This window comes from Mycetomoellerius zeteki, unplaced genomic scaffold (assembly GCF_001594055.1).
Source record: "Mycetomoellerius zeteki isolate Tzet28-1 unplaced genomic scaffold, Tzet1.0 scaffold62, whole genome shotgun sequence".
NCBI lineage: Eukaryota > Metazoa > Arthropoda > Insecta > Hymenoptera > Formicidae > Mycetomoellerius > Mycetomoellerius zeteki.
In genome coordinates this window covers 2,949,743-2,962,898 of record NW_017257632.1, presented here as the reverse complement: position 1 = coordinate 2,962,898, position 13,156 = coordinate 2,949,743, and the positions used below count along the sequence as shown (strand labels likewise).

General features: G+C 32.5%; 1 protein-coding gene across 4 annotated transcripts in view; it reads left to right on the top strand.

Moving 5' to 3' along the window:
• Dh31-R (Diuretic hormone 31 Receptor) overlaps positions 1–13,156 on the top strand; it is a 107,507-nt gene that overhangs the window by 4,422 nt on the left and 89,929 nt on the right. For all 4 annotated transcript variants that reach the window (XM_018457126.1, XM_018457127.1, XM_018457128.1 and 1 more), the window contains one exon: positions 9,075–9,152. In XM_018457126.1, the coding sequence (XP_018312628.1) occupies positions 9,135–9,152 (18 nt within the window). In that variant the 5' untranslated portion in view covers positions 9,075–9,134. The remainder of the gene's footprint in view (positions 1–9,074; positions 9,153–13,156) is intronic.

The window sequence follows — 13,156 nt, the reverse complement described above, 5'->3', positions numbered from 1 at the left end:
GAAAGAGGAAGAGAGAGAAAGAGAGTGAGAGAGAGCGCGAAAGCGATAGCATTTTCGTCTAATTTACGATGCAGTTAGGTGCTCGAGGAGCACTACGTCGCGTCTTAACTCGATAAATTTGTCTAACGATGAACTATCGCTCAGAGAGACAGAGACCGGGACAGAGACACACAGATAGATAGATAGATAGATAAAAGCGTTTATTGCTATTCTAGGGCGAGCCCTCTAAGAGCAGAAAGTACAGGAAGAATACAGTAAAAATAAGTGTGCAGTAGTAAACAGCGTAGAATTGAAATAAGCGTAGAGAAGAGAAGGATAAAAAAAAATAATAATAAAGTGTGCAAATATAAGCAGTATGAATTAAAATAAGCAAAGAGGCATAACAATAAGGCCCAATTTCACAATATATGATTACCTTAAGATTAAAGATTAATCAAGAAATTCATGAATTTCATTGATGAATCAGTTGGTAACCTTTAATCTTTAGGTAACCATATATTGTGAAAACGGGCCTAAATGCAGATGTTGTACGTAACAATAAATGATAACAACATGAGATGATGAGTTGAAGTAAGTTACAATAAAATTATGAAAAGAACATAAATATGTAGGTACAATGAAATTGTATAATTCGAGTGTCAACCAACACAGAGAGAGAAAGAGAGAGAGAGAGAGAGAGAGAGAGAGAGGAGGGGAGGAGAGGGTGAGTTATCAGGGTTGTTAACAGTACATCGCGTATTCTTAATTTGGTTTCACCAGAAGGGCAATAATAATAGGTACACATTCCTGTGTCAGTCGCCTTAACACGGGATAATTTTTAATTCGACGAACTCGGAGACGAATAATATTATGTTTGAATGGGATATAAGGTGATAATTCATCTTATATACATATATATATATATATATCAGTAACAAACATGTCAGCGTTAAGATGGATTGTAATTCCATATTCAATTCAATTGTAAAAGTTGTATATGTCATTATTTGACATGAATAATTGATGAGCAATTTCTTCGATATTTCTACGACGTATTTCTTGTTGCGATGAATATTCAATGAATAGTTATCGGGAAATCAATTTATTGCTAGTAATTGAATAGAACGCGTCACGCGGTAAATTAAACAAGCAAATCTAATTAGATAATATCGAAATTCTAAACGTATTAGATAACATTACATTGTTTAAACTGACATTTTCATAATTGATAATTTATTTTAGTGCTGTAATGAAATAACAGAAATTTTATATTGTTTTTCATGATTCAACAATTTGTGAAAAAATCATATAATAGATGGGAGCACGATTTTTTTGTTTTGACTCTTACAATAATTTTTAATGTTTCTGATAACACGTCGCGTGAATATATTTACATGTATTAATAAAAATGCACGATTTGACCATGACTTTTTGTGATTTAGCAAAAATGTATTTTAAACAATCAACAAATTTATTGCTATATTTAATATCATATGAAAATACTGTCCTCCAAATATTTGCCGGTATACTTTCGTTCGCACGCGCGACATTGATATTTCAAACTATGACCTTTGACCAAAAGTATCAGCACTATATTCTTGCATATAAAATATTCCAGAGGTGTTGGAGTAGTTCCGCGCAATTGCGTCTGTAATGTCTTCGCAAGATAGGTAAAATATGGTCGCTCATATTTTATGATCGACGCTTTACGCGCGCTATGACATATGCTTACATGTGCGCGCGTACACTTTATGTTCATGGAAGAGAAAGAGAAAGAAAAAGAGACGTACAGAGAAAGACAGAGAAACTACCATTTATCTCCTGACAATGAACAAAAACAGAATGAACAAAAGCGAAAAACGAGCGCAAGCTCCCTCAAGATTTTCACCGTCATCGTCGTCGCCGTCGTCGTCATCTCGTCTCGTCTCGTCTACTTTTTAGTCGTAATGTCGTATGCGGGACTAGCTCAAATCCATTTATATCGATGGGCCTATCGCGTGTATCGGAAGGACCTTCGACCGATGATGTGATCGATGTAGGACGTCTGATGCCTTACAGGGTGTGCATCCGAGCAGAGCGAGCGAGCGTAAGGGAATACATGCTCCTCTACCTCGGTCCTCGTCTCTCATCCCTCTTCTGCTCTGCACGGTTAATGGCCACGTCGTCGAGAGCATTATCGAGTGACCTTCCTTCTCGGCCTCCTCTTCGGTCTTCGCTCTTCGCGAACGTACGTTCGCTCACGTGTATACCTATATAAATGAACGTTATACCCGGTAACTCGGGTCGTAAAAGCGAAAAACCTAACATTGTTCGGTAGCTCGTGATAGTTGCGTACGTCGAACAATATCGAAGTGACAATCGAAAATAAGTTAGCGCGCAAAATTATGATATAATGTATGGAGAAAGATAAAACTATGATTTCCACGTGTTTCATTTTTTTTTCTAGGTAATTAACTTGATGAGCAACGTAAGATTTCTAACTTTTTGCTCTTTATTTCCATGAACTAGTCAAAAACTTTATGCTTCTTTTTTAGATCGGTCAGTTTTTTAAGTAGAATAAAATATAATTTTTTCTACAATACGTTTCTCTCTGTTACAATATAGTATGGATTGAATATATTGATGAATATTTATTTGTATTCGTTTTCGTGTGGCAAAGGTAATGAATAAAATGCGTTTTAAGTATACGTTTTTTAACTCTGTATGTTGAATGATAAGTTTTTTCATACTTATAAGTGCATAATTTTGCATATTTGACTTATACACATAATATTTGCATACCTATTCGTGGTTAGATTTAGCAGTTTTATTTTTCGTATTTTTCACAACATGCTCTTTGCGATATGTTAAAATGTTTTTTTGCTGTATAAGAATAAATCTACATGTAAATGGAATAAATTATTCAAAAATATATTTTTTAAGATCTCTCAAATAGATTTTCGAAGACATTATCTCTTGTTAAATATTTGTATGAAATGAATTTGACAGTTTAATATATTACATAAAATATTCACTGTAATTTCGTATCGATGTCGAATTGCATGAATGCTTTTTTAAATCACGTTAAATGATTTTGACAGGATATGTAATGAAATATATCGAAGTACATTAATCGAATGACCGCGTCGTACGAATCACTTTTATAATTACTTTTAATCCGTATTTAAACACGTTCCTCTTTTCCGGCAACCGTTTTGAAAACGGCAACATTTATACGGTAATAATTATAATATTACATACAATATAAACCATACATTCATATTATGATCAATATTATGATAGTTTTTAGCAAATAGTATGTCTCTCATGGCGTGGCTTTTGTGTATTCTTTGATATGTGTCTCGCTAGAATTTCCCGAGTGGAGTCGATACAGGGTAAACATAGAGGAGACAGCATATCACACAAATTGAGTTCTGATACGATTGCTGTATGATACTTATATACAACGGCGCATAGAGACATGATACGTTTGTATTCTGAATATGTATTTTCACGCGAATCGTATCAATCCAGTCGAATAGCTCTAGTGATATTTTCTTTACAACTCGAAATGTATCGCACAAGAGCGAGAAATACATTTATTGTTTTCTCGTGTCAGTTATACTTATTTTAAACAATGTCACGTTTCAATCTTTGTTGGCTGTCAATCTGATTATTTTATTATATATCATATTTTACCTAATTTTTACCTATTATATTACCTTATTATTATCTATGTAATTATTATTTTCTATGTATTATACTATTCAACAAGAAACATCAGAACGAGACTAGTCATTTCCTGTAGTTTTTTAGACGCTGAATACGAATCCGATTTCCAAATTGTTCCGTCACAATTTTGATAAATTTGCAATTCATTTTACAAAAAAGAGCGTATTGGAGAGCGTGTTTTATTGCAATTAAGTATTATGTTGTTAGAATTTTCAATCCTCAAAAAGATTTTTTGATATCGGCTTAATAAGATATTTATGGTTAAATATGGAGTTTATTATCGAAAAGTGAATTGGATCACATTGATGATTTATCAAATAGCTTTCAATTACCCAAACAACACACAAAGTCTAAAATTATGACATAGACGTCTTTAAGTCGTCTTTTAGACGCAAAAAACGTCTTATGACCTAATTTTGGACACTTTTTGTTGTTTAGGTATGTTTAATTGAACGTAAAGGTTTTAGGCGACTGATACAAGAGTGATGTTAAAATTGACAAAATTATAAACAAAATTGTAACATATATACAACTGATTTGCAAAAATTCAGATGTTTTTCAAGTTTTGACATCCATTATATCGAGTCCACAATTTTGAATTTGTCATCTTTTCTGCCATTGAATATAAATCCGATGTCAATTTTGACATCGGATTTATATTCAATGGCAGAAAAGAGTTTAAATAAATATAGTTGAAAGCTATTTGTTAAATCATCAATGATTGAATTCACAGCTCTTCCGTAATAGATCCCATATTTAACTATGAATATTTTATTAACATATAGCCGATACTAAAAAATCCTTTTGAGAGTTGAAAGTTCTGGCAAATTTTAATTGAAATAGAACTTCCCTAGTACGTCACACATCATAGTTATAATATGACAGAATATGTAAAAATAGCCTTTTTTATAAATTGAATTGCAAATCTAAATTTTTATTAATTTCTTAAAATTGTAACTTGATTCGTATTCTAAAAAAATTATAAAAAAAAATGACTAGTCTTGTTTCAGTGATCGAAAAAGCCTTTTTTATCGAGCAATGTGTTATATGTCATATTATTACCTAATTATTATTATGAATTTATTAAAGTAGAGTCAGTTCGATTTCTTCCTCCTGCTTTAAAAAGTGAGATATTTTCTTTATTTTTTACACGAATGTCAATATTTTGCATTGTATATTTTGCGACAAAATTTTTTATTATTGTAAGCATTAATCGTTATTGATTGTTTTTAATCTAGCATGTGAAAAAGAAGCACAGAGACATTTTGTTTCTCTCTGATATTTTACTTTGAATGGAATATTTTAATTACCGTGAATGTGTGCTACGTAAAATGAACATGCATTTTGCACAGTTTCTGACGTAGGAATGCAAAAATTAAATTTCGGCGTAGCCATCAACGACGTTATTTTTGAAACAACAATCACGTGTCATATCACGTTTATTTGGAACTTGCTCTTGTACTATACATTTTAAAAAGGGAAATACTCTTTATTTCACATACTTATTACTTATCACTATTTCGAAATATTCAAACAGAAATATTTTGTATACAAAAAATGCGCTACTGCATCATATATTTTAGGACAAAATTTTTTATTATTGCAAGCATTAATACGATAATCATTACTGTAATGATTGTTTCTGTTATACAAACAAGACACTGTTTCTCTCTGGAATTTATATTTTAGATGAAATATTTTAATTACCGTAAGTATGTGTTACGTAATGCGAACAATTTCCCTAACGCAAGCAATCTGCTTGTGTAATTTGCACAATTTCTGACGTAGAAAAGCTAAAATTAATATTTCGGAGTAGCTATCAACATAGCTTCTGAAACAACAATCATACCATCATGCCACGTCTATTTGGATGTTCGTGATAAGCAGGTATTTATGTTAGCGAGATGTATTAATGGCGTCGCTGTTTCCTCGATGAATATTCGCGTGACAAACGAGAGACGTCTTTCCTTGAAACATTGGCAGCGTGAATTGCGGAATGGGAGTTAGTGAGTAACTCTTACGACAAAGTGTTGAAGGGCTTCCGTTAGTAATTGTCATTCAAGGGATCTCGTTGCAACGCGGTTAGCCATGTACGTTCAAACTACATCAGCTTTCGTAGTGTATTGTTATAGAGTGCTCTGAATAGAGATACACATCGAATGTTGTCGTCGTCACTGACACTCCAATTCGACTCGACTGATTTTCCTTGACGATTGCTTTGACTGCAGAGACCCGACAATTTGTAGCTAATTTTCTTAATCATAAATATTACGGCAGTTTAACTATAGAAATTTAAATTAAAATTAAGATAATCAGTTCAAACCTCTGGTTGGATAATCTAATATGGGTTGGATAATGCGCGCACGTTATCCATTGACGCTCTTGAAGCTCAATTCGCTAAAATCTTCTAACTTTTCTGAGGATCAAATAACTTCGCTACTATCAGTGTACGTAAATGATCGCCGTTTTTTTACTGTTGCATTTTGTTGAAAAGCATATCCGTTGTTTTTAGAAGACTTTGTAAATAAACTTCTCGATACTTTTAGCAAACGATAACATGCAGCGTTCGTGTTACGATGATAGCCTGGCAAAACGGTGTGACTATCAATGACACTGATTAATCCTGGAACATATAAAATGGATCTCTCCAATTGAAATTTCGCTTGCTCCCTACATAAAAGAAAAAGTACAGTTTTATTTTATAACTTAATAATATAAAATTTTTTGATATTACAGTCTATATCTCTAAATCTCAGAGCTTTAAAATAAAAAAAAAGAGAATCTAAAAATATTAATCTGAACCAAAGTTACAGCCTATCAAAGTTACAGTTAGGATGCGTTCCGAGTTACGCATGAAGCGCATGATGCATTATTTGTCCTTGTTGTTCACCAAATAATAAAGAAGGATAAAATGATACATCACGCGCTTCATGCGCAACTCGGAACGCACCCTTAGTCTTCCCGATCCATGGTGTATGTTTTCAGAATTTTCTGTGTGTATTCTAGGAAGGTGTGTATTCTATAAGGATTAAATAGGGATAATCGAGCGCCGTATCCGTCGTTAATACAGTTTGCCATTCATGGAGCATTTGGATATTCGACCCATATCCAAATGCTCCATGAATGGCAAACTGTATTAACGACGCCGACCGAGGCGACTACAAAAATAGCTCGTCTTGCGATCCTTTCGACTCCGTTCGCAAGCTTTCAAGCAATTTAACGGCACGTCTAATTTAATTTGTGTGTTTACATGTCCATGGACTTAGCCGAGCAAGGGAGATCGATACCGGTGGACCACGCTTAGGCTGGAATGATTTGTTGGCTAACTGCCATCGTCGTAAATTCTATTTTCACAGATACACGCGGCCAGATGCGTGGCGTGATCGTTTCGACCGTAAGATTCGCAAACTGGGCTTGTCAGGAGGAAAAGATCGAAAATAAGAATGCTTCCTGTGAATTCCTTATGAAATTTTCCATTTTAAAAGAGCTTTTTTTGGTGGATCCGCTGACTTGACTCCAACTTGCAGTTTTGCGCAGAGATGTGTATACGTAATTTGCAGAAGAAAAGCTAGAAATATCAGACAAGATAGACATTCGAGACAGCAATGTTTTTCGAAATAACATGAAAACTTTGTGTGTGGGTGTATGTGTGTGTATTTATGACAGTTCATGTAATTCAGATTTATATTTTCGAAACGTACATGTATAACAATTCAAAGCATAAGCGCAGTGAATGCAAAGTCACCTAATTTAGTAAGTCGAAAACATAATGGATAGTTTATATTCCTAAACTTCTCTCTGGTGAATAATATGGCAGGATAATTTAAATTTTAAACACTTCAGCAATCAAAGGTATTGCGTAGGATTGCGCCACGTTTTGCTATTTTGTTGTTCGCAATTAATCAGAAGTTCGATGACTGGTAATTTAATAATGGTTGGATGAAGAGAATTTCAGGGCTTCACGATGATTGCATCAAACGCGATGAGCAAACTCCACGAGCGCTATGGTCTATTAGTCGGTTCTCGCATGATCTTATTCGGATACGCGTCGGTAGTTGTACGGATACAGGATGTCAGTTAGAGATAGATTCGTGTCGAAAGTCGTGGACAATCGTTAATGCGTAGGAGTTGGCCGGACTCCAGATAACGTGCGAAAAGCCACAGTTTCTCGCGCTTTGGTACACGACGAAATCAAAACTACCGAACGTTTGGAAACACGAATAGAATATGTAATAATAACATGTACGACACGATGGATATACTCCGAAAAATTCGTATTTTAGATACTGCAAAAAATGTTTAAAATTTCTTCCCTACAAAAATAGAAATAATATACTTGAATTTCTTTTCATCGTGACACACAATCATCATGACGATTTTTTAACCGTTTGAAAGCTTGCTGAAGCAGAATAAACTTAATGAATAGATTTTTTATTACTTTTATGTGCTTTATGTTTGTTTTTATTAATATTATGTTATTATTATTATATGTTACGTTATATAACATGATGCCGTTGGTTGTTTTTGTAATTGGTTGGTTGATTCACAAAAATAGCACATCATATTTCGCATTGATACACAATCTTCTTTTAGTATTTTGTTAGGTTTTGGAAAAGTGCTTTTTATCGATTAATGTCGTGCCGTCCACGACTTCGATAAGCTCCAAATAATTGGCTCGTTGCCAGGGTTGCGAAAAGTGATCAGTCTCTTACCAATCAACGATAGCGAGAACTATCAATCGCGTTTCTGACCTTCGCGACAGATCGCGTAAAATGGTTTCATCGAAGACTTACGATTAGTTTCTTTCTGCAGGAAAGCTCTCTACCACCTGCTGATCTCAATAGAATGGAAATTGAATCGATTTGTTCTGACGTAGATACAGGGACTGGGACAAATGTGAATAGTTGTGGAGGCGTAAAATTGGCGCGAAAATATCGATTCGATGGTAACTGAGGTAGAAATTAGGACAGAGATCATTTTCGTCCAGCATATCGAAAAGAAATATTCGACCCATAGTCAATTTGCGCCCCTCTCAAAATAAATGTATGAAACCACAAACACACACACATACCCGACGATTGCGTAATGCGGTCGCTCTTTTTCCGCAGATCGTATCGCGCTACATTTATCACTTCAGCCTGGGCGTCATTAGGTGTTCCGCTTAGCATAAAGTCATTTTTATTGTATATCCTACATTTATATAATTTAAAGTGAAATAAAAAATATTGTTATAAGAAATGACTTTTTAAAATATTAAAAATATATTGAGTATGGAGATTTTTTTAAAAGATAAAATGTTTTAGAAATAATCTATGAAATATGTATACATATGTTTTCTTTGTGGATCAAGACTTCAAATTTATCGGTATTTGTTTCTGTTCCAGATCTAGTGCGGTTCGGACATTGACGTATTTCATTCTTGTAACTTGTCAATAACATCAATCATGGAAACGCAAACTGAGGTAAGTCTTTACATTCTTTGTAAAAATTAATTTCAAAATTTTAAAACTCTGATTTTAAGGTGCACATGTAAATTATTTTACTCTCTACCTGCGTGAAAATATATAAATTATCAGATTTTATCGATCAAAAATATATACAGAAATGATGTGCATTTATATTTTATGTAAACAACTTTCATCGTATTTCCAAAGTCCTTTTGCATTTTCTCAAAATGAACATGAAAGCTTGTTATGGAATATTTAATACGATTTTCTACTATCGTGATTGCATGGCTAAAATTTATACGAAATAGCGTATCCAGATATATGCGTTTGCTAGAAGTTTTAACAAGCCTTAAAATTTTTTATGTGTAAGTAAAATTCGATAATTTATCGTTCCATTCTGAGTAACTTTATATAAGAGATATATTTGTATATAATACTTAGAGAATAATTTAGAAGTTTTAAAGTTTATAATACATGAAAAGATAATGAAAATTTTAGTCAATACGCTTAAGAGTCAACACCTTTTCATATACAAGACGTTTTATGTTTCAGCATTTTAAACAGTTTATTTAAAGCATTTCTTTGTTCTCGTGGTTCTATCGTAAATAAAGCATTGAAACTTTGATGTCACTCACGATCTTCCGTTATTTCACTTTAAATTTTTTAAACGTTTATACAACCTACATTATATAAACTCAGAATTTAAAATGTTCTAAAATACAATGATTGATGAAAAAATACGATAATATTTAAAACTATGTAAGGATAGATATTTTTTTACAAATTTTTCAAATCTTTATGTCAGATTCTATTGATACGATCTTACAATAAAATGCGTAATAATCATAAAATGCATGTGAATATACTTTTCTGAGTTGATATTGCTAGAATTAAAATGTTAATAAATATAATATAATTTAAAGAAAAAAATTTTAAACTTGCTGAAAAATCTCTCAGGTTTGCACGAGAATATACTTTTCTAAAGTTAATATTTCTAGAATTAAATTGTCGATAAACATAATACGATTGAAAGAAGAAAATTCTAAATTGATTGAAAAATCTCTCAGGTTTTTAAGAAATTATTATGTTGAACTCGTTCTGATTATTTTCGCATGGATTCTTTTTATTAATATTTCATCGTTTTGCCGATATAATGAAGCTGAAAATAATCCATTATGTCAATGTACTCCGTCGTATCAAATCGGCTTTTAGACGTGGTCGATTAACCGATATTCCCCTTTCCTCCTCCTTCTATCATTCAGGGAATCCTCTCGCGAGCCCTCGAATCGAAGGTAGTCATCAATCAGCAACTCAACAATGTGAGATCTTGAAAACGATCGACAAGAAGGAGGACGTGAAGATAGATCTGACATTTCCTTGAACGATAACGGAAGTCGAGCTATCGGTTGCATTAAACTTGTCGGTACATTAGCATATCTCTTTTTTGCAAAAGTGCTACTTTATTACATAAATATTTATTTATACTACGAATTGTCATTTCTTATACAAATTATATAATGACGCAAGTATTATACTGAAGGATTGCTCGCAAAAAGTACGCTACGATGTAATATTAGTAATTGCACTTTAACATTGCGCGGACTTTGCCTCATTGGAAAAATCCATTGGATCATTTATTACAAAAACAACGTTCATCCGTTCTTATTTTTTTTTTCTAAATTATGAGACTTATAGACAATTTCATGGAGCTGGATCTAACTATTTATAAAAATAAATGACATTTGATGCAGCTCTGGATTAGAAAAACAGAATTTATTTCCATATCTTTATTTCTTGGTCAATACGTATCCACCTAAGCAGTGCTACTTTAAGTGAAAATTTTTAACACTTAGAAAATAAAATTTATTTTTAAGTATTTTATAGTATAATTTTTGATATAATATTAATGAAAATTACTTACTTTATAATATTTAAAATAATAGATACTTTTTATTTTTGTTTGCAAACAAAAATTGTTCCTGAAATAATTTGATTGAAACATGCTTCGAGATTAGCCAATTTGAAATTTTTCATGATAGAGATGAAAAATATCTCGGATTGTTAAAAAGTTAAAGTTTAGTAAATTTATTAATTTAGTAAAACTGTTTGGATTGATTATTTATTCTGAATATTTTTAAATTACAATGCTATCTGAATCCGAACTTTAATTAATTCATCGTGCAATACTGCCTATTATTCATTTATATAAAAGAAGTTTAGTTTAAAGCATATACCGACGGACTTTAAATTGGAATTTTATTCATTTATAAACTGAATAACGCAAGCGGAAAACGATAAATCATGGTTATACATGTACCAGTAGGTGGAACAATGGTATACGTCGTACTTTCCTCATTAAAACAAGAGATTTTACGAAAGCACTTGATAGAAAATTTATCTCGTTTATTGTAGTATGTTATCCTACATAAACGGCAAATCTAAAATTTAATATTATATATAATTTGTGTACAGAAGAAATTGCCATTGTATTATACGATTTTATGTTTACTTGATTAATATGCTATTTTTGTAATTTATCGTTTGTTCATTTCTTCTGAGCTTATGCAGCAGTATTTTTCCGCTTTCTAGCGTGAAATTTAAAAGAAATGCAGCTATTTTATGAAAGCTACATTATTGTGGCAACTTGATGGCAACTTTACGGGCGTGTCCTATATACATACATATACATACATGTCTTTATTATTACGAGCATCACTGCTAAAAGCAACGGTCAATTTTTAGATAGCAGTAGTGCTTGCTATTGCACGTAGCATTATATTGTGAATTACCTATAAACTAGATAGCGTTGACGTAAGATAAGCGCGTGATCTCTTAGAGCACACGTTCCTGCATGTACTGCAACTAACGATAATTCTTATTTACTGCACATATAAAAATTCTTATGCTACAAACTTCTTAAGAGTAATTCGTTTCTCGATACTCGCTCTTTATTTCAAAGCACAACAAAATAAAGACATATTTTCTTATCTTATTAATTAGTGTTAATTATTTAATTTTAAAGCTTGCTTTTTGAAATTGATTAGCTTATAATATTGATATCTATATTATCGGGAGATAAAAATCGAGCAAAAATATCTTGTGCTAAATACACGATTAGAATACGAATGACTGACAAAAGTCACTCGTTAGGCACAGTTATTCGATATTCATTCAAATAAAACTCAGAATGGATCGACTATATTTAACGCGACATGTGTGTGGTGAAGAAATATGGGTTAAGGTTTTTTTTTTTTAAAAAAAACGTGATTGCCTCGACATTGAGTTAGCGAGACGACTGTACCAGTGTTAAAATAGAAAAGCCTGCTCCATAATTGAACATCGAAATCTTGTTACTTTCGGTTTTGATCTCACTCAATTTTATTTTCGTTTTACTTTGGTTTTTCAATTACTATTCTCTTCCTCCCACCATCCGTACATGTAGCGCATTTCAATCATCAAAAATGCGGACGATGATGTATATTTTCTGTTGTAATTTAATTTTCTATTGTAACAAAAGATATGATACGTAAAACGTAATGGCACACGACGATTGTGCATGCTCGATCTTTTTCAGAACTCATTGTCAGTTCGTCAACGATAATGCATTACAAAGTGATCGAAAACTTCCAATAAAAACGCTTTTAATTGCTGTGTGAAAAATTTGTATTCAATTGTTCTTCAGTTACTTACATTAAAACCATTAACGCACATTTACATCTTGTTTTACTTTGCATCAGTTTTAAAGTGTTTTTACATCGCATGAATATCTTGTTTCACTCAGGTGGTGTGGAATTACTGCCGTAAAAATACCAGTGATCTAGGTATATACACATGCTTTTTTGGCGTGGCGTGAAATTTCAGTGAAATGTAAATGCATACGAATCTTCCGGCAAACGGATGTGTTTAATTGAATGTTAATTGACGGTTCGCTATTTACCGCTCTGTTTGATTTAGGAGAACCATGTCACATTTATGAGATATGGGAATCGTCGATTTTTCGCGAATAATTGTCGATATTT